This window comes from Plectropomus leopardus, chromosome 4 (assembly GCF_026936395.1).
Source record: "Plectropomus leopardus strain MGB_pleo_1.0 chromosome 4, ASM2693639v1, whole genome shotgun sequence".
In the NCBI taxonomy this organism is placed as follows: Eukaryota; Metazoa; Chordata; class Actinopteri; order Perciformes; family Serranidae; genus Plectropomus; species Plectropomus leopardus.
Genome location: NC_142179.1, coordinates 26,799,153 through 26,824,207, shown reverse-complemented (window position 1 = coordinate 26,824,207; position 25,055 = coordinate 26,799,153). Strand labels below are relative to the sequence as shown.

At 39.4% G+C, this 25,055-nt stretch overlaps 1 protein-coding gene across 2 annotated transcripts in view; it reads left to right on the top strand.

Moving 5' to 3' along the window:
* Positions 1–25,055, top strand: part of LOC121944003 (tetratricopeptide repeat protein 28-like) — a 202,664-nt gene that overhangs the window by 4,785 nt on the left and 172,824 nt on the right. For both annotated transcript variants that reach the window (XM_088076969.1, XM_088076970.1), the window contains exon 2: positions 323–622. In XM_088076969.1, coding sequence (XP_087933095.1) covers positions 323–622 — 300 coding nt within the window. The remainder of the gene's footprint in view (positions 1–322; positions 623–25,055) is intronic.

Here is a 25,055-nt window from a genome sequence, read left to right as displayed (position 1 = left end):
CAAATCAATGTGCAGGCACATCTGCGTTTATAGAACAGCCAATAGAGAGGCCCTCTCTCTGAAATGACCCGTGATTGGCCAGAGTCTCCAGTCTTGGGCTAGATTTGCTAAAGCCTGAAAACAGATCCAAGAGGAGGTGCAGAAGTCTAGTGTTCTCTCAGACCACTTGAATTACTGTATGCTCAAAGTTTATTATGGGATGTTTGCCCAATGATGCCAGTGTTAAACTGCCTACCCCAGCTTTAAGTGTTATGAGATTTTTCAATTAGACTGATTACAGCTCTCTCTCTCCTCTCTGTTTCTCTGCCGTCTGTTTCTCCAGTTTTCCATCTTCAGTTCTCGGACTTCGGGCAGACCTATCCGGTGTGTTTCTGGTGACGAAGTGGCCAGGTATGGTCTCAGCAAAGCAGAGTTCATGGAGAAGGTGCAGCAGAGCAATGAGGCATGTCAGCGTGGTGACTTTCAGGCGGCCGTTCATCTGTACACTAACGCCTTGCAAGCTGACCCACAGAACTGCATCCTGTACAGTAACCGTTCAGCAGCGCTTCTCAAACTGGGACAACACCAGGCGGCGCTGGATGATGCTGAAAAAGCCTGTGAGCTCAATCCAAAGTGGCCCAAGGTAAGTGTGCCTCAACAGCTTAAACTATGGACACACTTCAATTTTTCGGCAGTGTAACAACATGAGGAAGATGTCCCGAGATAATAACATTTCATCTTATTAAACTGAAATTATTGATTTTTCTCAAGCCCACAAAGAGAGCATCATTGTCAGGAATTGTCCTTCCCAAACATCAGATCTAATTTCGGGGCTTTGATGTCCATATCATTGCCAATTTGAACTATAATTATCTGGACTTAGCTGCACAAATTGAAATGAGGGCATGCTGTTTTTAAAATGTCTGAAATTTTAAATATGTTTGATTAAAAAATAGATGTTTTTTGAAAAGTGACATCTTGTCAGCACAGCAGGTAACAATAGTACAGTAGGTACCACAGTTGTTGTATTATTGTTGTTTTGCCCTTTTTTTTCCTCACCAATATGAGATGATTTACCTTCAGTTTGTGTTTCAAATTCCACTCACACTTTCACTCCTCAGTTGCATTCTTGTGGCCACTGATCGATACAAAGTTTTCTGGGGTCTTGTCTTTGATCTTGTCCAGGCCATGTGGACTAACCCGCGATAGATTTCACATTACTCAGCTGCCGAGATCACTCGGCGACCAATTCCTCTCCTAAATAGAAATGCATTGATTTCATGATTTAGCATGGAGAGATACTTTTGTCTTTCGAGAGAGAGATTGATGATAATGTGGTAGAGTGGTATTGATGATAATTTGTCGCTACCAATGATGCATCAGTGGCCACCTCTTCTTTGATCTGAGGTCTTGTATCTTGGGATGCTCAGGTAGGTTTCCTCTTCTGTGAAAATGTGCCGCTGCAGTGAGAACTGAGACTGTCACTTTTTATTACATGGATGATGTGTGCTTGCTGCATTGTCCAATAGTATATGGACAAATGTAGTCCTTCTAGCACCTATTGTTTATTGTTCATATTTTTGTTCAGAAAATACAGTAGCTGTTCCTCTTTTGTTGTAGATGTCTTTCAGTACAGTGCTGTTTTTTCATTTTTTTTTTTTATTTGATTTTACCGTATCTGCAGCATTAATTTCTAATCCATGTAGTCACTTCTCCCTCTGTAGCATCTGAGCATCAGTATAGAGTACATCTATTTCATTTGGGAGAAATTTCATAACCCTCTGAAGCCAGTGAGGCCAAACTATAATTGAAAATCACTGCCAAAATTCTCCTTTTTCCTCTTTATATGCTATCCAAGTACAATGAACCTCTTTGTGGTCTGACTGGGGGATGGTTGGCTTAATCTCGGCAGTGTAGCTCTGCTTATTCTTGGATTTACTGCCTGACAGCTTTGACTCTCATGCTGAAGTTTGCGTTAGCAGACTCGGTGTCGATGTATAGCCTGACCCTTGTGTTTTACTCTGTAACGTGAGACACGGGGATTAATATGTCTGTGGTATTGACAATTATACAGAGGGTGCATGGTCATGTTTTAAATTAAGATTTTTGAATCACCACCAGGGGTCAGTCTAGTCAAAGAGGAAGGCTGTTGAAAGCCTTTAGTCTGTGCAAGACAAAAAGGTGATTTTTTTTTTATTACATCCATTGGGTTCAAGGAAATGTTCATCATGACTGGCTTTCATATATAAATATAGAAATGTGCATGTATCAGCAAACATGTATCAGCACCGCCACCATGGAGCCCAAGGTCACAAAACAATCTTTGTTTTTTTTTTTTTGGTTTGTTTTTTATCTGATGTGACAGGAAAAAAATCCCATTTAGCTCAAACCAAACCCAGATGTTCTAATAAGAATTGAATAATTTTGTACCAGTGTGCTGCAGTAGGTAAAAATGAACAATATTACAACTCCCTTATTCAGTTATTGCTGCCTTAAAGAATTGATTAGTAATGGTGGTCTTGACACTTATGGCGTTTGCCTCTGGGAAAAGAGAGCTCTGGCATTGTGCAGTCCATCTGCTACGCCTGGATGTTTGATGAAGGAACAGGGATTAAATCACAGGAGTGTGCTGGCATTCAGATCCTGTGTGAGTACATAATATCATCAATCATACCTCCCTATGACCGCACTTCTGGATTGGCCCGTCAAACGGTGACAGGCGTGGTTTTTGCCGCCCCAAGCACCAGCGAGCAGCCCACCCTCCTGAAGCCCGCAGCCAGCCTGTGAAGGAACCCCCTGTCTAATCTGTCAGCTTTGCCTGCTGTTAGTGCCAGAAAACACATTCTGAAAGAAGAAAGAAAAAGTGTGGTTTAATGACCCAAGACAGCTTTAGGCCCTTTGTACCTCACCCTCTTACTGAATATAAAAAGTTTAAATGAGAACAAAATAGGTTGTCATTTCATAGACAAGGGGCGCACACTTGTGTGTGTCTGTTCACATTTCTACTCTATGAGAAGTCTGGGAGGGACGCCGGGGGAATGTGCATGGTGTGTAATCAAGCTTCTTTTTCTGTGCATGATTAATTTTTAAGTACAAAAGGAATGATACTACAGCAAGCTCTAAAATTTCAGCTGACACTCTTTGGTAGAGATCGATTGTTACCCTCTGTGTTAGGTGCAAAATATTTTAGTTTTTCTTTACAGCAAGTATTTTGTGATTCTGTGTCACACCACAAGTGTTTTTTTAGGCGCATATACCAATTTACAGCATAAATTAATGGATGTAGCTACCATGCCATCACCTATTGGTTTGGGTAATCCATTTTGAAACCTTGAAATTGGTATGTCAACCATCACCAACTTGTTTTTTTGGATCCAAAGGTTATGAGATTGGAAAAGAGTTGGATCAGACTCGGACTGTAGCAACTATAGATGCATTAAGAAAACCTGGATACAGCCTGGAAGTGTAACCCCGTTCATTTCTATGAGAGCTGCTCAATAGCGCATCAAGCAAAAAGCGCTCTATTGCATGGTATGATAGAAGCAGCACCTTGCAAACAGCCCTGTCACTCATGTGACCCCGCCCCTAGATATTTGCAACATTAAAGGTCCAGTGTATAGGATTAAGTGGGATGACAGCAATGATGACAGCAATAATGACAGCAATTGAATATAATATTCGTCAGCAGGTTTTCATGAGTTTATATTCACTAAGAATGGTTGGGTTTCCCTTACCCTAAAATGAGCTGTTCAGTGGCCATTTGTGGTATTGCAGCAAAAAAAGTTCCCCAAGGCCCAAAAAGCATTTTCCACATAGGCCACCATTGCAAAAGAGATGTCTATAAAACTGTTGACAGGACAACCCGAACTGCAAACAAGGTCAATCATTACTATTTCTATTATGAATTTTTGAGCCATGGAGGTTTTATGCTTTTAAAAATTTCCTTGACCTGAAAAAAGCAGTTTAAAAATCTGTCACATCATCACAATGTCGAGTCTATGAGCTGAACAGGAACACTCAGGTAGGGCCAGTGGGAGAAACACTACTGCACATATTCAGTGGGCCACATACCTCGGAAATAAACTCAAAAGCTTAAAACTTTTTTGCAATATGCAGCAGGCAAGGAATTGTTATCACTTAATATGTGCCATCTTGGCATCTGGGATCTAGGTATTGCAAGGGCTTAGGTAGGTCCTAATCCCTGCAGTACACTGTTTTGTTTCAACAGCAGTCAAGAACGGATTAACCAAACACTGGCTACACTGGGCTATTTGTGTTTTCACATTGGCCAACTAGATGCAACTAAATCCTTCATATTAGACCTTTAAACCTTGATAAAATGTAAATAGGTGAATTATATAAAAATTTACCCTCCAAACAGTTGTCCCGGAGAGAGAAATTAGCTGACCTTTTTTTTTTTTTTCTGCTGTAAAGTTTGGCATTTTAACATTCAAGATGGGTTCTGTAGAGACTGACTCTCTTGGAGTTAGCCTCAAGTGGCAATTTAAGGTACTGCATGTTTTGGCACGTTGATGTCATTTGTCAGCCCCAAGAGGTTGCCGCTTGGTATATACCAGTGACTGAGAGGACAATACCCTCTCTAGATGGATTCTATGTATATGCTGCTCCTCCATCTGGTCCCTCCTACTGAACACGGCTGTTCCAATGACATGTTAAACAAACAGCCCTTTCTACTATCACTCCCACTCTTGAGTGTTGACAGGAGAGTTCCCAGGAAACCGAAAGACGACTGGCACTGCATTGTCGGGGGAAACATCTCTATCATTTGCATATCTTCTGATTATAGGTTATGATGGTGCCTATCAAGGGTATTCTGTCTCCTCAAGTGTTTATTGCCAAAGTTGGCGCGACACCCTCTCATAATGATGGTTCAAACCCATCAAGCCTCGTTTCCCAGATGAGGCTGCAACATATCTTTTTCCAGTGCATGCATACTGGCATACATTTTTCTTTTTCACCAACATAAAAATGTCCATTTACATCCCAGTGGAGTGGCCTTGGATTTAACTGAGACAATGAGTGTTTGCATTGGAAAAGGTCATGCTGTGTGGAGTGCTGAAAGGGGACTTTAATTACAGCGGCAGCATATCCAGTAATTGTGTACGGAGTGGATGCTGACACCCCAATGAGGCATACAGCTTCTTTTTCCTGCAGTGCCGGGTGATGACACCGGCTTTTGCTGTTACTGTATGTGGAAAGGGAAGAAAAAGAATTGTGTGATTTGAAGACCTCATCCGTTGCCACTCTCAGCAGCGCTTTGCTTTTCATGTGGATGAAAACCACTGGGGTGTAATGCTCCCCTGTTGGTATGACAGTCCGTTAAACCAGCTCTCATCTGATCTCGCTGTGTGTCAAGAATAAAGAACCTGGCTTTTGATCTCGTGTGGAGAGTGGTTATAGCTCTTGTGCCTTTCTTCTTGCTTTCATTCGCTCCATCTGACATATTTATTTCATAACATCTTGGTGACCTGTGCTATTATTTTGATACATGTTGAAATAATGAACTGAAAGCCTCAGTGAAGCCACAGTAAGTGGGCTAAAATATTTGTGTTTTTGTATTTGTAGAGGAAGGTGTATTAGGTGGCCTGTTTGTTTTATTTGATAGCACTAAGTTATACAATCATTTGTGTGTATTCTGTGTAGAGTTTGTATTCTTTCACATTGTCTTCTCTGAAATTGTTAAGCAAATGTAAGTACAGCCTAACTGCCTAGCATGGCTCTAGAGCCAAATGTTCAAAGTATAAAAATATCTCCCTGCTTTATTCTGTGCAGTTTTGGATTTAATCAAGTCTAGAAATGATCTGATTATATATAATTCCTCAAATACTTCAAAGTATTGAATAAAAGCTAAAATATAAATTTGACAAAATAGAAAAAAAACCTGAATATGTATATTGGGGCCACACTATGTATGAATGAATATTTATAGTAGTCTTTGTTGCATATTTATGATTAACATGATCCGGTTTGATCTGAAGGAACTGAACGCAGTTGACATCAACCTGCGTACCTGCCCGTAGTTTGGAATAAACAGTTATAAAATATGAATGACTCTAGTTAGTCATGAGACTAACGACAGCAGAGACTCATAATATTGTGCAGAGAAAGTTGCTCACCTCGTAGCATTCTCAGATCAGATGTGTATTTCCTTTTGGGTTATAGTGAAAAATGGGGCACAGGAGCTCATCTACAACTGCACATCCTTCACAAGATCCTGGGACACAGACGAGGCATATTTCGGGATTGTAATTGTCAGAAGTAATTATTGATGTCTTTCTGAAGTGTTCAGAGGAGCTCAAACTATTTAAAGTTGAGTGGTGAGGCTGCCATGGGAGGGGTTTCATGTTTAAAAAAAAACCCCCAGAAAAACCCAGGAAAAAAATATGAATTGTAAGACACAAATTTCTGTCTTAAAATGTGGAAAACGGTAAAAGAAAATTGAGCTGAATAGAAGGCACTGGATCCTGGCGAATCTAGACCTACAGACCTACTTCTAGATCCTCCCCCATAGTGAATCCACATATGGCAGTTTCCATTGTCAATACCACAGCCCATGCCTCACAATCACATCAGGAAAAAAAGAACACCGAAATCTCTTTAAGTTACAAATATAAAAAGTACAAAATAGTAAATTACAAGTACTGCTTTCAGTATGTAACAACCATAAGAAATTAAAGAAATCTTGAAAAATTAGTCACTTCATTTAAAGGTATGTACTGTACATGAACTGTGGTAAACATCCCTCCATCAAACCAGCATCCAGATCACCCTGCTCAAATCTCGATTTTCACTGGCTCTTTGGCTGTTTCTCGAACTTCAGATTGCACTTCCGCATTTGGGTATGCCCGCCGCCACGGACACAAAAGCAGAAACGGATTGAGAGAGAGACCTCTTTCTCTTTTCTTTTCAGATGCAGACCAAACTCGGATCAAACAGTAAAACTAAGCAGTGCTGATCAAATGTGAACCAATATTCTTTTACAGTGTCCTCTTGCCTAAAATGTTTACAAAAGCATATTTTAACTTACTGTTTAACCGTAATACAAGATCATTTGTAACCAGCTGGTTTCCTGTAGAAAAACTGTGAGGCTCACATTATGTCACCCTCCTTTAAGAGCATTTATTGGTCCTGCGTTATGCAGCGCAGTCTGGTAGTTTTAGGTTTTCTACCATTTTCTCTGGTTATATGGCACAAAGTATTTGTCCTTCTACTGCATAGACATCTCAATTTTATGAAAAGACCGTCTTTCCAGCAGTGAAGTACTTCTTTAAGCCAAAGGGCTCAACTGTGTTAAGAGTACAGTATGAAGTTTGCCTCTGCAGAGCAGCGAAATGACAATATCGACACTTCTAGAAAGGGTGATTTTTTTCTTTTCCTTTTCTCCAGAACTTGATGAATGATGCCGCAGATCTATAGTTAGCCTGCATTGTGCAGAGCAACAGCGTAGTCCATGTTTTGTGTGCGTTTTGCAGTTTTGTGTTGAGATAGGCGAGTCTTTGAAGCTCTTTTATTTCGTCCAGACCACAGGAACATTTCAGCGTGTAGACACTGTGTGTGCGGCTGCAGTTTATGAAGGATTTTATGGTGTACATGGATGTGTCAGGTACTTGGTGTCTGACGAGGATTTTTTGCACAGTGGTCACAGAGGGGGAAAAAAAACCTGTAGCTTGATTAGGCAGCCAAGACACATTGTTAGGTGGTTTACCAGTGCCAATGTCTCTCAGATTGCAAGAATGTTTAAATGTGATCAAGGGAGGCACTTAGCTGATACCATTTAGAGATGCATCACTTTTGAGGACATTTATTGAATCGTCTCAGTACCACAAGATTGAAGAAAATGATTTACGCAGAAAATGTGCCTCTTTGCCAAAGATTTGGTTCATGCCTTCGCTTTTTGTTATCTATAATATCAGTTTTCCTTCATCACGGGTTTGTTGACCTTCTGAACACCACAGATGTGTTTCAGTGTAAGAGGTTTTACGGCTACGCACTTATTATGACAGTGTGCGTTCCTCGCTGTCTCTCTTTATGAAGATGTGTGCTTTGGGTTAAAATAAGGTCTTCCCGCCAGTTTCCCCTCTCCCTCTGCTCCGCCGTTGTTTTCCACCGTATAGCTCCAGAGCTCACCATGGAGAGAGCCGAGTCATGAACCACTAATAAGAGGGTTCCGTTTTGCTTCTACCCAGCCGAGGCTTGAACTAATGAACAAATCAAATGAATGGCATGTAATTATAGGCCAGAAAGAGCGGGACGGACAGAGGGTTGGCGCTAGCGGGCACAAACCCGAAATTATTTGTCTGGAAAATCTGTGAAATGAGCGGGAGCAGTTCAATTCGGTCTTTTTCCCTTTAGAAGGCCATTGTGGCTAAGCGGTGCTGCACATATGCACGGGCCATGATGGGGGGAAAGTGACCACACACACACACACACACACACACACACATGCACACACGAGTCTGCTGTTTTGATTTCAACAGCACTTCCTTGGCAGCTATGTCGTCCTTTACAAAGATGAAACTGATCCTGTGCTGCAGTTGTCTGTCTCATTAGCAGCACTGCTCTCTCTCACTCCGTATCTTTGTAGAAAAGACATTCTGCTAAAAAATGCTTCTTTCATGAATTACTCTATTTGTTAAGTGTCCCATGTGATAGAATTCAGTAATATGCAAAAAATGTTATTTGAGCTACTGCATTGTTACGAGCCTGATAGATGCAAATTGCACCCAAAATCACATCCCCTTCTCTGCGTCTAATAACTCACTCAAAATTGAACGCATCAACATCCAACACATACCGTTACAATCAGCCTACATTACCGTTTTCTACAATGTGTTGCTTCTGTTGAATTGCCAGTGAGTCATACAGCTCTGGCACAACACGTAAATTATCCCAGTAATATGACTGATTGAATTTATATCCAGAATCGCGCCGCTCTTTTCAGTCTGACTTACTTGATATACTATTGATGCGTTCAGTATTTTTGCCTTTTTTTTTTTTCTCTCTTGCAATTTAGAATGACTGATTCCAAATCCTGCTTACCCGGATCGCTGTGATGGTGGCCAAGTGGTTTTCCTCTCTGCCACCCAGGCGCCCCACCAAATTGTAGTGTTTAGTAAAATTTAATCTGCTTTCAAGAAACACCAGGCACACACAGACATACAGTAAAAAAAGTGAAAAATTGGCCTCCTCTGTTCTTTTTTACACTAACCATAAGCTTTGTACAGCATATATCATCGGTGCTTTGCTGGATCCCACAAAAAATAGGTTTCCAGTGTCTGATGATGTAATGTGGTTTGATGTGTGTGTGATGACCTTCCTCTCACCCCACAGCTGTCTGTCTCTTGACCGTCCTGGGGGCACAGATGAGTCAGAGCTGGAAGCTGATGTCACCCTGCGTATAATCTGTCAGCACCCTATCAAACACCTACTGATCACCTCACACAGATACGTGATTTTAGAACATCTTCTCCCCCCAAAATATTGTGTATGTGGTTATTTTTCTCCTGGCTACTTGGGTCGGTGTTAAACTTTTTTGTGTGTTAGTTTTGCATAAATAGTTTTCTTCTTTTTTTTATTGTTTTTGTTATGTTATGCCATTCTGTAGATAATATTTCCAGAAAATTAAATACAGCGGCCTCTTTGTCCCAAAAGAAATAAAATGTGTCAAAGCCGAGGTAAGCACCTCAAACAAGAAACTTTCAATCATGTTAGAGAACGTCTGCGCACTCAGAATGCGTTTTCCCTCCGGATGCATCAATTGATTACCAGCTTAATAGCTTTTTGCTTGCTATTACATGGTAAGAAATGTCAAAAGGCCCAGAGAAAGCAAGCTCATTGCCATGCTCATGGCATAACAGCCTGCCGCTGATAGTGGATCAGCTTTACAAGCCTGAGGAAATGAGGAAAACAATTGCACCCTGCTCCTAGCACATAACCTCTTAGGTTATACAGATGCTCTTTTTTTTTTACTGCTCTTTTTTTTTTTTACTTCCAGGCGTTCATTTCGCTCTCTGCCTCATATCGTGCCGGCCTCTCCCAACTGGGAGCTTGGTGAGGCTCGGGTCCCGAGCCCTGGATGTCTCCAGAATTAGCACAGCCTGGCTCTGCTGCAGGGAGGAAGCACTCCCACTGGGGAAATAGTGTAGAGCAGAGAGCAACCTGCAAGAAGCCCATTAGTATACACTGCATAAGCATGGCAAGATGAATAGCAGAGCTGAGAGGTTTTTTCCCGTTCTGATCTACATCCTCATCCCGTTGTCTTCACCTCTGAACTTTTGGGGACTCATTTTTTTCTTGTGTCAGTGCCAGCAGCTGTGTCAGATACATACCAATGTTACAAAGCAGGTCATTCTACTGATGCATCGTATCACAGATGTATTGTTATATCTTTCACCTCTTTAAGGAGGTGCAAGGTTTGGTCTGTGCCTAGTGGAAAGTGTTTCTCTCCTAACTTGTGGTCTGTTTCATACGGCACCTATTCATGATGTAACCTCCTTCCCAGAATGAGTCATATGCCCTGCCTCCTCCCAGAGAAATAAATTGGTAGGAATAAAGGTGCCACTAATTTTATTTCCAGGTGGCTGACAAGCATTTTTTGGAAAGAGAAAGAAGCAGAAGAGAAAATCTGCATCAAATCAGTTTTTGCTTGAAAACAAAAACAGAAGAAAGGTGGTTTAGACTTAGTTTAACATAAATTTAGATTTTAGATGGGGAAGCCCCACTCAATATTTGGAGCATGTGATCATGTAATGATACACAAGATATAAAGATTCAAAAAAATGCAGGATGTCAAGTGTTTGATCCCTAAAAGATAACTGGCGGAGGACTCCTCAAACCTCCAATTTCATATGTGCCCTTCCAAATTTTGAAACAAAACATAAGAAAAACCCCTTAGAGTTTAAGTGTGTGGCAAACCATTTTCCGAGTTACTTTTCTGCTCATCTTAGTATTTAATTTAATTCTCTGTACTTCCATCCAGTTAGCTCTGCTTGTCTTATTTGATTATGGCTGAAACAAAAGAAATATCGATCTGTTCAAGCAGCCTAAAACAAGGCAATAAAAATGTTGGTGTGTCCAGGGATGTTCCACCTTAAATACATGTTTGTTGTGCTGTTTTCACACCACAAGCGACACAGCAACATGCATATTTTGAATGGAAGCCAATTACATGAAGCTAAAACGCTTGAAAAGGAAGATGAGCTGACCTCAACTTTTTCAGCGCTACAATAGCATCGTAAAGTTAGCTAATGCTATGCTAGCTTTCTCTGCATTGCGGTGTACACAGGGATACAAAGGGGGAACAAACGGTGTTGTTAAAATGGGGCTTAGACATTGATCATAAGATATATTTATGACCAAATACAACTTTACATAGCGTTAAGTTGAGGTGCTTCGTGGCAAGTAGCAGACACAAACAAGCCTGTGACGATGTAACTACATTAATGAGCGCTGAGCAACACAGCTCTGTGCTAATGTAGCTGGCTGTTGTTGTAGTGTGAACCCAGCATTAGTATTAATTGCACAACACTTAAGACTTCAAATTTGGCAGTAAAAAGTTTGTAGTTTCCCCCTTTTACTGAGCAGCAGTTGTAATTACTGTTGATGGTAAAGTGATGTTTTAACAAGAGAAAAATGTACTAAAATGTCTACACAAGCTCCTCAGATGACTTCTGCAGCATAATCTGCGGTACGGCAGATGAAATAGGCCACTTTGTGTCTGTTGTTCTATGGTTGTACCTCCTTAAAGCTTTGAACTTTACCAGATATAGCATATTTATGTCTTGTGTACATACTGGTGAAGTATGATATAAAATATGGAGAGCCACATTCCTCCTACAGCACCATTAATGGACAAAAACTCCACATGGTAAGAGAAATATCAGTGACAAGGACATCTTTCCTCATTATTGTAAATAGAAACAGGCCGCGTTATGTCGCAAATCACAGTATACACCAGTGTAAAATGTCAGTGCACATTAATAGAACACATTTGTTCAATAATATGTCACTTAAAATCTGTCACTGTTTAATTCGGAAGCAATCAATTGATGCATCAGCAAAAAGGAAAAAACACAGTCCTATTTGTCACTGCTGCTCATGTGGAACAAGTACATGAAATGTAATCAAGGTTTAGTTTAAGTATGACCTAATTTTTTCCGTTAAGTGACTGCTGCATGGTCACAGTTTTTCTGTAATTACTGACTTAACTGGCATGTCGTAAATGATTAATGATAGATGATTTCTAATAAATAATGGATGTGTGGAAAGCAGTGTGGAACAAACAATGCAATATGCACAATATTATGTTAACTTGCATCCGTGATCATCTCAGATTTTTTTTTTCTCCTAAAAACGGTAAGCAGGACCGTTTAATATTCAAATACAGCCCAGTTAAAGATGGATCTTCTTTTCTGTCTAAATGTCTTGGTGTGTAATGGCCTCCAGCCTAATTCATTCTTCTATAGTGCTCCTTCTAGATTTCAGGGCTTGTTTTTAGGCAGCTAAATTACTCACTTGTGTCAGGTTATTACAATTAGCTGTTTGAGTGCCTGCGCTGTTGTGTCTTACCTAGATACTTCCCTCTAATTCTTTCCCTCTATAATGAGTTTTACAGGGAAATGCACCAGCAGCAACAACGGCAGCAGCAAAATGGAAATGCCTGGAGAGATGTATTAGCTAAAAAATCATGGAATGCAGGTGGTGTATTTATGTGCGCGAAGCTGACAAATGACTTCCGTGGTTGCTGATACAATCTCGGTATTTGACCAGAGGCTGAACTGCTCCAGTCAGGCGTTAATAATCACACACACACACATGTTCTCAAACAGAACTCGAGTGTGTTGCTGTTTTAATGAGCTGGACAATCAAATATACACTCAGTGACTCTGCTCAGTGGCACTCTGAAGCATCTTTGGCCCTGATATTGGCTGGCAGGCTTTGTGGCAGAGAGACCTGTAGCTGCACTGAGGCAGTCAGTGTTGACTCTGACATGCTCTGCTCTCCTTTACTTCAATGTTCAATGGGTTTCTATCAGGGGTTTAGTGGTGGTCGGATGATTAACGTGTTTTCTGTATGGCTATGTATGATGAAGTAGGTAATAGAGAGTTCTTGAGTACTTGTTTGGGCACTAATATTCTTTAAATGTATACAGTACTTCTCACTGCCACCTGAACATGACTTTTATATTTTTACTATTTAACATGAGTAACATCCTCAGATTCCACCTGTACACACACAGTGGTAGGGCTAACAGTTAGCATCACACTGCTAATGTTACTGGTAGTTAACAGATTTAAGGACAGTGAGGAACAGTCGGTGTGAGTTTGTTGGGACCGTTGCCGTTGGATGTTGCCGCTGCTGTATTAGCTCGTGCTAAACAGGCAGACGCGAGAGAGTCTTCTTGTGCTCCTTCTAACTTATGTAACGTTAAAAATCTGTACCTTTCTGTTGCTGGCATTCTCATGTAAACTTTGAGTTTGTGGTCTAATTATAGGCTGAATCATTGCTGTTCAATAGATGCATTTCAAATAGCAGATGTTTTCTATTGTTTGCTAATTTACATTCCTGTTTTTTTCTGCAAGTACTCAATATTATTTTAATTTGAGCACTCGTGTATGGAACCCATCGGCTACGGTCTGATTCTGGTAGCGATGGCTAATATTTTGGGCTGATCTGGTGAAGCAAGCAAATGTCTGAACCAAGACTTTTTCCCCACATATGATTTCTGTAAATGCAGATAAAGGTTGAAAAAAGCTACTGAAAATCAAAATCATTGTGATTCAATAGCTAATGTGTTGTGATATATTTTGCCCGAAAAAACTGCAGACTACAAAAATTGAAACCAGAACATTTTCAATACCAAATTCTTGTTCTGTCGCCCATCAATTCTGCAAAATTATAGATTATATCTATATGACACCTATACCGGGCAATCTTACTGATATTTATCATCACATGTTAAATGTTTTCTGCAGTTAACCACAAACAAGAGAATATCCTGCCTGGTCATCTGCTTGGATACCAAGTACCGGAGTGAAATTTATTGTGTGTTGGCAGTAGCTTTAGCTGCTCCACCCTTTGGCTTTGATGTTGACTCTCTGTTACATGTGGCCCAAAACAACTGACGTCCCCCACATTCACCTGCCAGGACCCTCCTCCCACATAGCAAATGTTTTGAAGTGCCTTTTGTTCTGCTTCTTTCAACGTACGTCTTTAAGAGTGCTGCCTTTTAGAAGGAAGCAACTCCACGATCTTGGCAGTGCTCAAACCCGCCCCCTTGAAACCCACAATCATGCCTTTTTCAAAGCCTGTTCATGATCATGATTAAAGCCCACTTTTGTTAACCTTATTCACATGCAAAACAAGTGTGGAATTGGAGTTGGTGTTATATGCACCTGTTTATGTGGCGATGCATATGCAAATCTGTCGTAGCACTTTGACTGCAGAGGCAGGGTTTTGATTTTGTTCTCAATGCTTGATTTTAGATCTTTGCGCTTGTCTGTCTCAGTATGAAACATCAAAAAGGAGTGGATTGCATCAACCAACACTTGTTATGTAGAGCTGATTAGTTGATTTAAGATGTACTATACTATATTTTTCTAAAAAAAACAACCAACACCAATAAAACAGCATTTCCCTCATACATCATGATGCCATCATTATGGGGTTGTCTTTTGCTTTCACTTGCGAGTGTGTTTACAAACAGTAACTAGTGATTATACGTACTAGACCTTTAATTGGGCAGTTAATAGATAGAAAATTAATCTACAGATATAATGATAAACTTTTTTTCGGCCAAAAATAACTTTTAGTTTTCTGACTCCTGGTTTTCAAATTTTACATTTTTTTGTCATTTTTGTTATTTACGTTAGTTGATGAATTTCCCTGCTGGTCTGTTGGGTGCAAGTTAAACTGGTCTGCCTTAACTCCCCTTTTGGCCCCATATAATGCTCCCACAATATCTAATCCTCTCTCTGGCCAAAACACCAAGGCTGGCCTTAAAGTGTCAGGTCATTCAAACTACAATAAAACATATTTTCTCACTCAGTCTTTGTATCTAACGAAGCAAATCCAGATGCTCGGTTGGCACAAACAGTGGAAGTAAACTCACTCTTTATCGACCATTAAACCACAGATTGTTAGACTAACATCTGAGTCACGACAGCTTCTTAACTGTAATGACTCTTTCCAGTCCTTATCACTAATGAGTGTCCAGTCACCCCGGGCAACCATATTTCAGCAGCAGTCTGCCACTTCATTTAGTCCGGGTGTTCCTATTGGCAACCACTTTCTGTCTAAAAAAAACAAACAAACCAAAAACACAAGCAAAACAACAAAACAAAACAAAAAACCTCTTTCCATGTTGTTTGTGTGAAATCTTCCACTTTGGCAAATGACAGTTAGAAAAGTTAAAAAGGAAAAAAGGTAAAACAACAAAACATAACTGCATAATCCATAATCTTGTTAAACAGGAGATGGCAGCTGAAAAATATGAGGCAGACATCGCTTCAGCAGCCACACAGGTACACCATCCTTCATAAGATGAATGCAAAATGAAAAAGTTAAATAGATAAATCAGTAAATGAGGCTTAACTACAGTACATTCCTATAAAAATAACCTGTTGTCTTTCTTGTTTACTGCAAATCCAGATAAAAAAGTCTACAGGAGGTAATTATTATTAACCCTGATAATAATTAGCTTACAAATTAGTCATTTTAAATTAGTGTGTAGACGTTTGCCCATCACTTTTTATTGTGTTGCTTAATTAGACAGGCTGAATTACACTTAACCAACTTAATGATGTAGTTATTATTGATTAATTATCATCATTTTGATTGATCTCTTGTCTAAAGGGCCGTCCACACCAAGAACGATAACTATAACAATACCTGTAAATATATAATTTTACTTTTTTTTTTCTACAAATATAAAGAGGCCAGTGGTGAATGATATGGTCGGGATCACTTTCAGGGTGAAGAGAGGCTCAGTGTGGAGATTTAAAAAAATTCAGCCTGTTTGTTAAAACTTTATATAGATGCTATTAAGAAGAAGGACATCTGGGATGCACTCAAACTCACCATCTCTTGTCTTGTTTTGTTATTTTGTGAACCTATATCCTTCTGATTTTGTTTTTGCTTCTCTTCTCAGCGTACAGAATTTTCAGGTCATCAATATCCTTTTTCCTAAGCCGCCGACACAGCTTGAGTGTGCAACAGGTGCTTGGCGCCCGGTTAACAGAACATTATAGTTCATCAGTGCGGATGCTCACATTGTTATTGTTACAATTATCGTTATAATTATTGTTCTAGGTGTGAACGGCCCTTTACTTGATGCACAGATACCGTCTGTAAATAATGGCTGAAAAAAATTAAAGGTTGCGCATCACCAGCAAGGGAATCAACACTGATTTGTCTTCACATACCTAATTGCTGCAACATTTCCCCATTGGAGTAAAGGAGCAGGTGGTGAGTCAACAGTTGTCAGTGCACTGACAATCAGCAAATGCCGTCACACACTTTGCTTACAACCATGTTATGTTGTTACTACGAAAATTGAAACAATTATCCAGAGGAGGAGGATAACGATGCTGATGTGAACATCAATTATGTCCACCCACATCTAGACAGGTGGCATCCTGCAGGCGCAGCAGAGCGTCAAACTTGGCAAAATCTCCCTTTTGAGTATCAAACTCTCAAAATGTCCAGAGAAACTAACACAGTGTCCATCTGTATGCTCCGCCTGTTCCAAACAAATAAGAACTAATACCATTTTAATCCTCACGCACAAGCTTGTGAGCAGACTCGTACTCGGGTTTGTGCCCACCAAGAGTGTCCTCATCAACTTGTTATTTATTCTTACTAAAGAATTGTTAGTAAATGACATTGTTTTGTAATTTATGTAGGTTTCTATCATCCAGTTACAATTAAATTTGAAAGACTGCAGGAATAAACATGTCAGATTTAACTGGGAGGATTGTTGCATCCATAACTAGGTTTGTTTATTATTGATTAATGCTGCCTAATTAGCACTTGGCACTTAACTCAGTTGGTTAAATGATGTAAGATTGTGAAAGACAATCTGAAAGCTGTAAAAAGAATATTATTAAAGAAACATGATTTGTTTGTTCAAGGCTTTGTAGCTGCACAAAGACCTCCGTAAAGATGTAATTGGAGTAGCACTCTGGCGCCAAAGTGTGCTTGTAGTTGTATAAATGGTGCAATCAATCAGATGCTTTGACCAATTTTTGTTTTAAAGTTGTGCTCTGATAAGTGCTGCTCACAACCACAGCCACTGAAATCTTTGTCTAGCAAAACAACCCACGTATCAGCTTATTGGGAGGAAACCTGTGCAATGCAGTTATTTTTACCCTGTGAGAGCAGAGGTGAAGCGGTCTAATCAATCACTTTAATTGTGACTGTGCAGCAGCGTGGAGTTTACCCACTGCCCTTCCTATCAAATGTTTCCACAAAACATTGTTCTGCAACACTGTTCTCCATTTGTCATTTGATACAAAAACCTCAAGTGATGTGAAAACGGGAGAATTTTTCATGTTTTCATTTGTTTTTGCATTTTATGCAAACACCAGTCTTTTTGCAGTAAACTACAATCTGTTTTACTTTTGCTTTGACAAGATGCAGTGCAGTGTTTTGACGCTGAATCAGCCACATGAAAGTCTCTCCTCCGTTACGCCGAAGAACACGTGTGAAATGACCCACATGAAAATGAGGTCAGAGCCTTCGTAGCACACAGTCCTTGGGAAATTCATATCTAACAATGAGCTGAAAACAGGAACTCGTTTGGGAAGTTTGTCAACAAAGCTCGGAAGTGACCTCTTTAGTTTGTCAGGGTCACAGTTGTAGCTGTAAAATCAAAACACTTTAATTTTTACTTTTCACTTGTTAAGTCCAGATGTAAACACAGACTATAATGGTTCAAGGATCAGCATCAAATACCGCATAGGAAAATCACCACTGTATATATTATTTCAACAACACATAATACCTATCAGAAAACAACTGCTAAAAACATCTGTAGATTTAGATTCATACTTTTTGTCCTCTAAGGAGGAAATTTGTTTTCACAGTCCGTACAGATAACGCTCAGAACAATTAAACAAGTCTATAACTAAATGCCCAGGCTATTTAAAACAGTAATGGCTGTGGGCACAAAACTCCCAAAGCAGGATTTCTGTAAGTTATGAGAACTTACTTCGAATGCTGTTTAACACACATAGATGTTATATTGAATGGGGTTAGGGCTAATACTGCAATACGTCAACATTGCTGCCATATTGGTAATAAATCTACCTTGTACCTTGTGCGGGGCGAGACGGCTTTTAGCGGACATGCCTCAAGCGTTTCAGAGCAGAGGATACTGTTTATTTTTATGCTTTATTTTTTCATTTGAAACCTAATTTTATATACTTTTTCAGTCATTTAAATTTGGCTTGGTGGTTATCAACACATATTTCTGTGGTTGGCCAAACTTAAAACACACATATAATTAGTTTTGCTTTTTTGTCTTACAGTCTTACTTACAGTAGAACTCTGTTCCGGGAGATATTATGAAGTCTCATCCCGCTGTAAAGTCTTGTACAGAATCTTTTTTAAAGGCTGATATGCTCTAATTGCTTCCCGCTGATATTCAGTGAGTACACTGGAATGTAAACCTGTTTATCTGATATTATCATGGTTTATGTCCCAGCCTTTCTAAAGTTTGTTTACAGAAAGACATGCACTGAGTGTAATAATAAAATATAGATGTATCGAGGATCAGAATCTTTCTAATTACTTCCACAGTTTTCATTGACTCATAAAAAGAATAAATTACGCATTTACCCTAAGCATTGGCATGTTTATTTATGATGCAGTCTCCTTTCGATTTCATCTATGTACTTCATGTAATTGCGTATTTGCATCCGCAGAACCACCACAGCTCTCATTTCCCCGAGCAACACTTCTGGCACAACACATTCATTCATGCCACATGGGATTTTACCATTACAAAGTCCATGGTTAAACACTATTACATTAGGGGGGTCTGTTTGTGGAAATGTTCAGTTTTCGTTTCAGGAGAAATAAGGCAACAAATGTATGTGATTTGTACTATATCATGCTCTATAATTTGATATGTCATGCTGCTAATGCAGCATTTTGATTTAAACTATACATAAAAGCTAATGTGTATATGTGATAATGTACATTTTATGTCATTCTATTTTTCTGCATTTTCGTGTGTGTGTGTGTGTGTGTGTGTGTGTGTGTGTGTGTGTGTGTGTGTGTGTGTGTGTGTGTATGTGAGATTGTGCACACCTGGTTGTCAGCTGTCCGGCTGTAAGTCCTTGGCACAGTTGATATTATACTAAAGCATAACTAAACAACATGCTTATGTGGATGTGCAGAGCCCTCAGGGGAATTAAAATCTCTTTTGTCTGACACATTTGATTTATAAATTGGCATGTTTAGTGATTTGGGGTGAGAGGAGGGGAGGAAGGGCACTCTGATGGGTTTGCAGAGGTCAGCGCAACCTTCCTGCTGCTGGACAGAACAGGCGATAGAGAAATACACTGTACATCCAAATGTTGCGTTGTTTCTGGCATTTCAGTGTTTTCTTATTGCATTAATGCTGTGTTGAGTGTTACTACCATGGCTCAGATCATCTGGTGTTAGTGCAGAAGCTCTGATATGTGTCTCACAATAATGTTAGATTTATTAATGTGTAATATTTGAGTATTCTTGGTGAAGTCCTTCAGAAGGCTTTAGAGCAAAGCAAAGTCAGACTGATAATTCACTGGAGGTTATGTTCAGAGAGTCTCCCCTTTCATTTCATCCACTCCGGAGCTGGCAGAATGTGTTAATGTAGTCGGAAAAATCGCCTTAACTCCTCTCTGCTCCACTCGATAATGAAACTGTCTCCTTCACTTGTTGCAGAGACCCTGCATTACCTGACAAGTAATTACAAGTCGAAGTGTATTTTTTATTCGTTCAAAAGTTTCAGTGTCATCTGATTCACATTCCTCCAGATTCATTTAATTGAATATCTTTATCAGACCTGTTTGCCAGGCTAAAGCCTGGATCATCTCTGCAATATTCTGATAGAACACAAGTATATAATAAAATCTAACGGCTTTGCTAAAGCTAAAGATGGCTAGTTTTCTGCCAATATTGACAATAACAGGGATAAAGGCTCTGGTCTCAGTGCTTTCATTCTGATCATTGTTGATCTATTCCCTTGATGAATTGTAACGCATTGTTTGATTGCTCGGCCTGTTTCTCATCTTTATCTCTGCCGCTCTGTTATGTTCAATACCCTGGACCATTTGGTGCCATTTCACAGAGGTGGTTTCATTATGACGAGCGAAATGTGATCCATCTCTCTCTCTGTGTGTCTGTGTGTGTCTGTGTGTGTCTCTCTCTCTCTGTGTGTGTGTGTGTGTGTGTGTGTGTGTGTGTGTGTAGGAATGTAGAGCAAAGCCCATGTATGGAAGAAACAGACTGAGCTTTAAGTGGAATTGTATAAACAGTGTACTTGCAAACGGTAGTATGCCACCACATTAACCCTTTGAAACCTGTGCAAATTGACTTGACTTCTTTCAAAAACATAACAAGAGAAACTTGACAAGAAATGGCCTCAAAAAAAGCAATAATTTAGTAAATAAAAAGTTGCTAGAAAATAACCTGAAAAACTGCTAATTTAATATATAAAGATATTTCTGTAAGTTATAATAATTATAAATGTCCTTTTTTTTTTTACACTTTTCCTATTTTAAAAAAAATAAATTTCAAAAAATTCTCTCTCTTTCTCTCTCTCTGTCTCTCTTTTTTCAGGTCATTTTTCTTCTCACATTTTACTTCTTGCAATTTGCAGGACATTTCGATCAAAGTTGCTCATTAACTCTTTTCCATCTTTTCGAAACAAATCAATTTGCTCCAGTTTCAAAGGTTTAAATCCTTGTGAAGGGTTACTGAACACAGCGAAAGAAAACAAATGTCTTTCCAGGTTTCAAAGGGTTAAACTAAGATAGTGAACATAGAAATTGTACCTGCTTAACATCAGCATGTTAGCAGTGTGAATGTGAACGTTTAAATGCTAACGTTAGCATCACTGTATCTAAGCAGTTAGCCACACTTAGCTGCTAGCATGGCTGTAGTCTCTTATTCTTGTTAAAGTGTGATTAAATCTTGTATTGTATTTTATCTAATACTGATAATTTGGAGTAAAATATTTAATATTGTATCTGCCTGTAACTTAATATTTATGTTGCCATTTTAATACGTCCCTGATCAGAAAATTCCTGATCAGAATCCTAAATCTGGTGTATTTCTGGTAGTTTTGTTTACAGACCTGACCTCCAGATCTGAGTTAGCAGTGTTTCTTGTACTGGGGGAGATTCATTGTCTTTCTTACGGACACTTGAAGGGATACTTTGCTGATTTTCAACCAACTTTATATCATAACAATGTTGGTAGCTTGTGTAAATTAATTGTGGTAAACTTCCCTCCATCTTGCCAGCACCCACATCTCCCTGCTCATCTGTTTCAGAGGTTTTGCTCAAGCTATTGGACACAAAGAGTACAGAGGCAGATCAAGAGAGCGGCCCACCCCTCTCTCTGTCTCTCAAACTCAGACCAAAACAGATCAAACAGTAAAAGGCAGTGCTGGTAAAATATAAACCATGATTCTCTTACTGTAAAATGTCTCCAGAAAAATGTTTCAGTGCACTGTTTGTTAGGTGCACTGTTTTTGAATTTGTGAAGAGAAGGCAGGTGCTATACTGTTATACTGCTATACCTGTATGAAAACGGAGGCTAAAAATACTGAGATCAAACGGTAAAACTAGGCAGTGCTGATCAAACATAAACCAAGATTACATTACTGTGTTGCATATTTGTCATCTAAAGGGTATTTAGAAACACATTTTGGATGAAGGTTGAACTATACGATTTTTGTTTTTAACTTGCCGCCATATAGTTTTTGGATGGACAACTTGCATCATGTCCACCAGTGGGAGCGTTTATGTGTCTGATGCTGTGCAGTGCGTTATAGTAGTTGTAGATTTTCTACCTCTTGAGCAAAGGTGAATGCCATAGCCCTTTTTCTTTGTTTTCTCTGGTCACATAACACCAATTTCAAAAGTATTTGTGTCATTCTACTGCATAGACAGCCCAGTTTTACTTCTTCAGGCACAGCCGATACCTGTCAACACCAGTATTTTTATCACTTCCTCTGTACATGGACAGCAACACTGGTTGGGCAGAAAAAGACTGTCGCTGTATGGAAATACCGCCTGTTTTTAAGAATTTATTACACCCAGGGTAGTTAGAACATCTGTGGTAACTGGCAAGGTGATTGGCTGGTTACCTTACCCAATCAGTATGTCTTGATGGGCTATGATACGGCTGAAGAAAGCCTGATACAGCTGTCTCAACCTCTGCTCTGATCCTTCAGCAGCAGGAAGGGAGGCTGAGTTTCATTCTCTTATATAAGGACGGTTTTATTGGATGTGGCAGACTAATAAAGAGTCTCACTTTGGAGTTGAGGTGAGGGGTCAAAGCTGGTGATAAGGGTATAGATGAGGAGGGATAGGATTTTTCGTGTGTCTCTGTGTGTGTATGAGTGTGGATGGGCGTCTTTTGGACCCTGGCTCATATTCCATAAATCCTCAGGGGACAGAGGGGAGAACTGGACCGGGATTACAGCATCTCAACGCCATGTTCCTGTCACTCACAGAAAAACACTTCCTGTGCTGAAAGAGTCTGAGAGGGATGTGAGATGTACAGGAGGGCCAGGGGTGATGATGAAAGAGATACCGCACCATTATCACTGGGAAAAAAAAAAGAAAAGATTTTTCACATGACACACTATTAGAGAGATGGAGCTAACCATCAAATTATATATTGAGACATCACTCTGACACAAAACCAGTGAAATGTTAGAAAGGTCCATCATTTCCTGTTGTTTTATGCGAATAGTGTGCTCTGTTCCATTTATCAGGAAAGTTTAATTTCAGTGAAAACATGACAATATTTTAAAGAAACAATTTGCCTCCCAAATGACCATTTGTGTAGCAGTTACTCACCTATTGTGTTGAATTTATAGGGAAAACTGTTTTTCCTTCATGCCTCCATGTTGAATAGAGAATCCTTAAACAGAGATGAATTGAAGTAAATGGGGGCTGCATTTAACAACATCAAAACTATATCAAAACATCCATTTACAAACTTCCATACAACTTGTGCTGTTCGATTCAACTCTCATTTATCCAGACAAATGCTCAGTATTTGCCAGACACGTGCATGTTACTAAAACTCTACCGTTAAAAACACTTCCTAAAAGCATGCATGGGCAAGTGAGTGCATTTGAACTGTGCTTGTGTATTTGAATGTGCAGAGTTCAAATGCATGCGTGTACCCAGGGGTGCTCCTTGTCTGTGCATGAGACTGTTTATACAAGAACATTTTGTAAACTGATGTTTTGATATTGTTTCGCTTCTATTATTTTTTTGGAAAATTATTACAACAGTAAACATTGAACATTACCCTCCAAAAGACAACTATAATATCATACTAATGTATAGCCATATAAAAATACAAAGTAAAATTAAATCAAAGTAAATTAATAAAGAAAACATGTTTAGCTAAGAAACGTTTAGGTAACTAAACAGAAGAATAAAAGACAACACTTTTGGTTTTGCCTCTGTTAAATCATAGAGTTTCTTTTATGCACTTAGTAGATATATTTTTCCATAACTTTTGGCCAAAAAAAAAACTTTAACTTAAAGCCGTGAAAAAAGGGAATGATAACAGTTGTTGCATTTAATTTTTTGTTCAGTGTACATACAAAATGAAACTGAATAAGTACAAACAGATAATAGTTCATGAAACTAAATACAAACGGAAGACAATAAAATAAATTTGGTGTCCAACATGGTGTTCTAGTAGCTACTGGATACTAATAGAGTTCCCCTTACGTCCATTTTCACTCACTATTATCGCATTACCCTATTAACCATCACCCAGGCATAAACCTATTCTTCAGGCCAAGACATGGCTGAAAGCGGCACCCAGCAGCTCACCTGGTGCAGTGGGTGCCCCATGTATAGAAACTATGTCTTTGTCGCAGAGGCCGCAGGTTCAAGTCCAATCTTCCAAGTCCAACCCTTTGCTGCATATCTTCCCCCCTCTCTCTGCGTTTCACTCTAAAGTCTGTCCTATCCAACAACGCTGAACAAGCCTAAAAAAGCAATCTTAAAAAAAAAAGACAAAGGATAAAAATCTGAATCAGCCTGCAATATGGACTAACACCTCAACTAATTACACATTGCAAAAATCTCTGTTGAGTAAAATTTTTGCTGGTTTTGGTGTCTTTGTTTACAGTTGAGGCATTTGAGAAAAGCAAATATTTCTTCTCAAATTCTACGAAACATGGGGTCATAAACTGATATACAAATAATGTTTTTGGGGAGGTTATGGTTAGTATTTGTTTAATACAGACCATGTTTACCATACAGCTTGCAGGCTGACATGATATTTAGTTGTGGCACTTGCCATCTATTGCAAGAGTTTTATGTAAATGTTTACATTGTGCTCATGCCATGACGTGCACATCACATTTATCTATTATAAGATTTCGAGCTGTCATATTGCTTTCAGTAAATCCATTTAGTCTAGTGGAAATAGGAAAATTTTATTCGGGGTAAACAACTGGAGGCTCAGTGACCACTGGGGTAATTTTCCTTGTAATATAAAGGTAAATGAATCTTGGTGTAGCAGTAATGTGCAGAAAGCCTCATTTTCTTTGCTTTTATGGACCTTGTGTGCCTGTGTGCACATACTGTACATGTTTCAGTATTTGGTGGAGCACGCAGAGCTTATTAGCTCATGGCTATGTGACACACATATTTTATGCGATAGATTGTAAACCTCAGTCCTTGGTGGAGGCGGTGATACATGCTCCATATCTGTTCCCTGTGGTGTGAATACTGTTGTTATTGTGGGGGCTACAGGCATACAGGGGGTTGCACTAATTAGGACCTTACTGCAGCTTTTGTGGCATT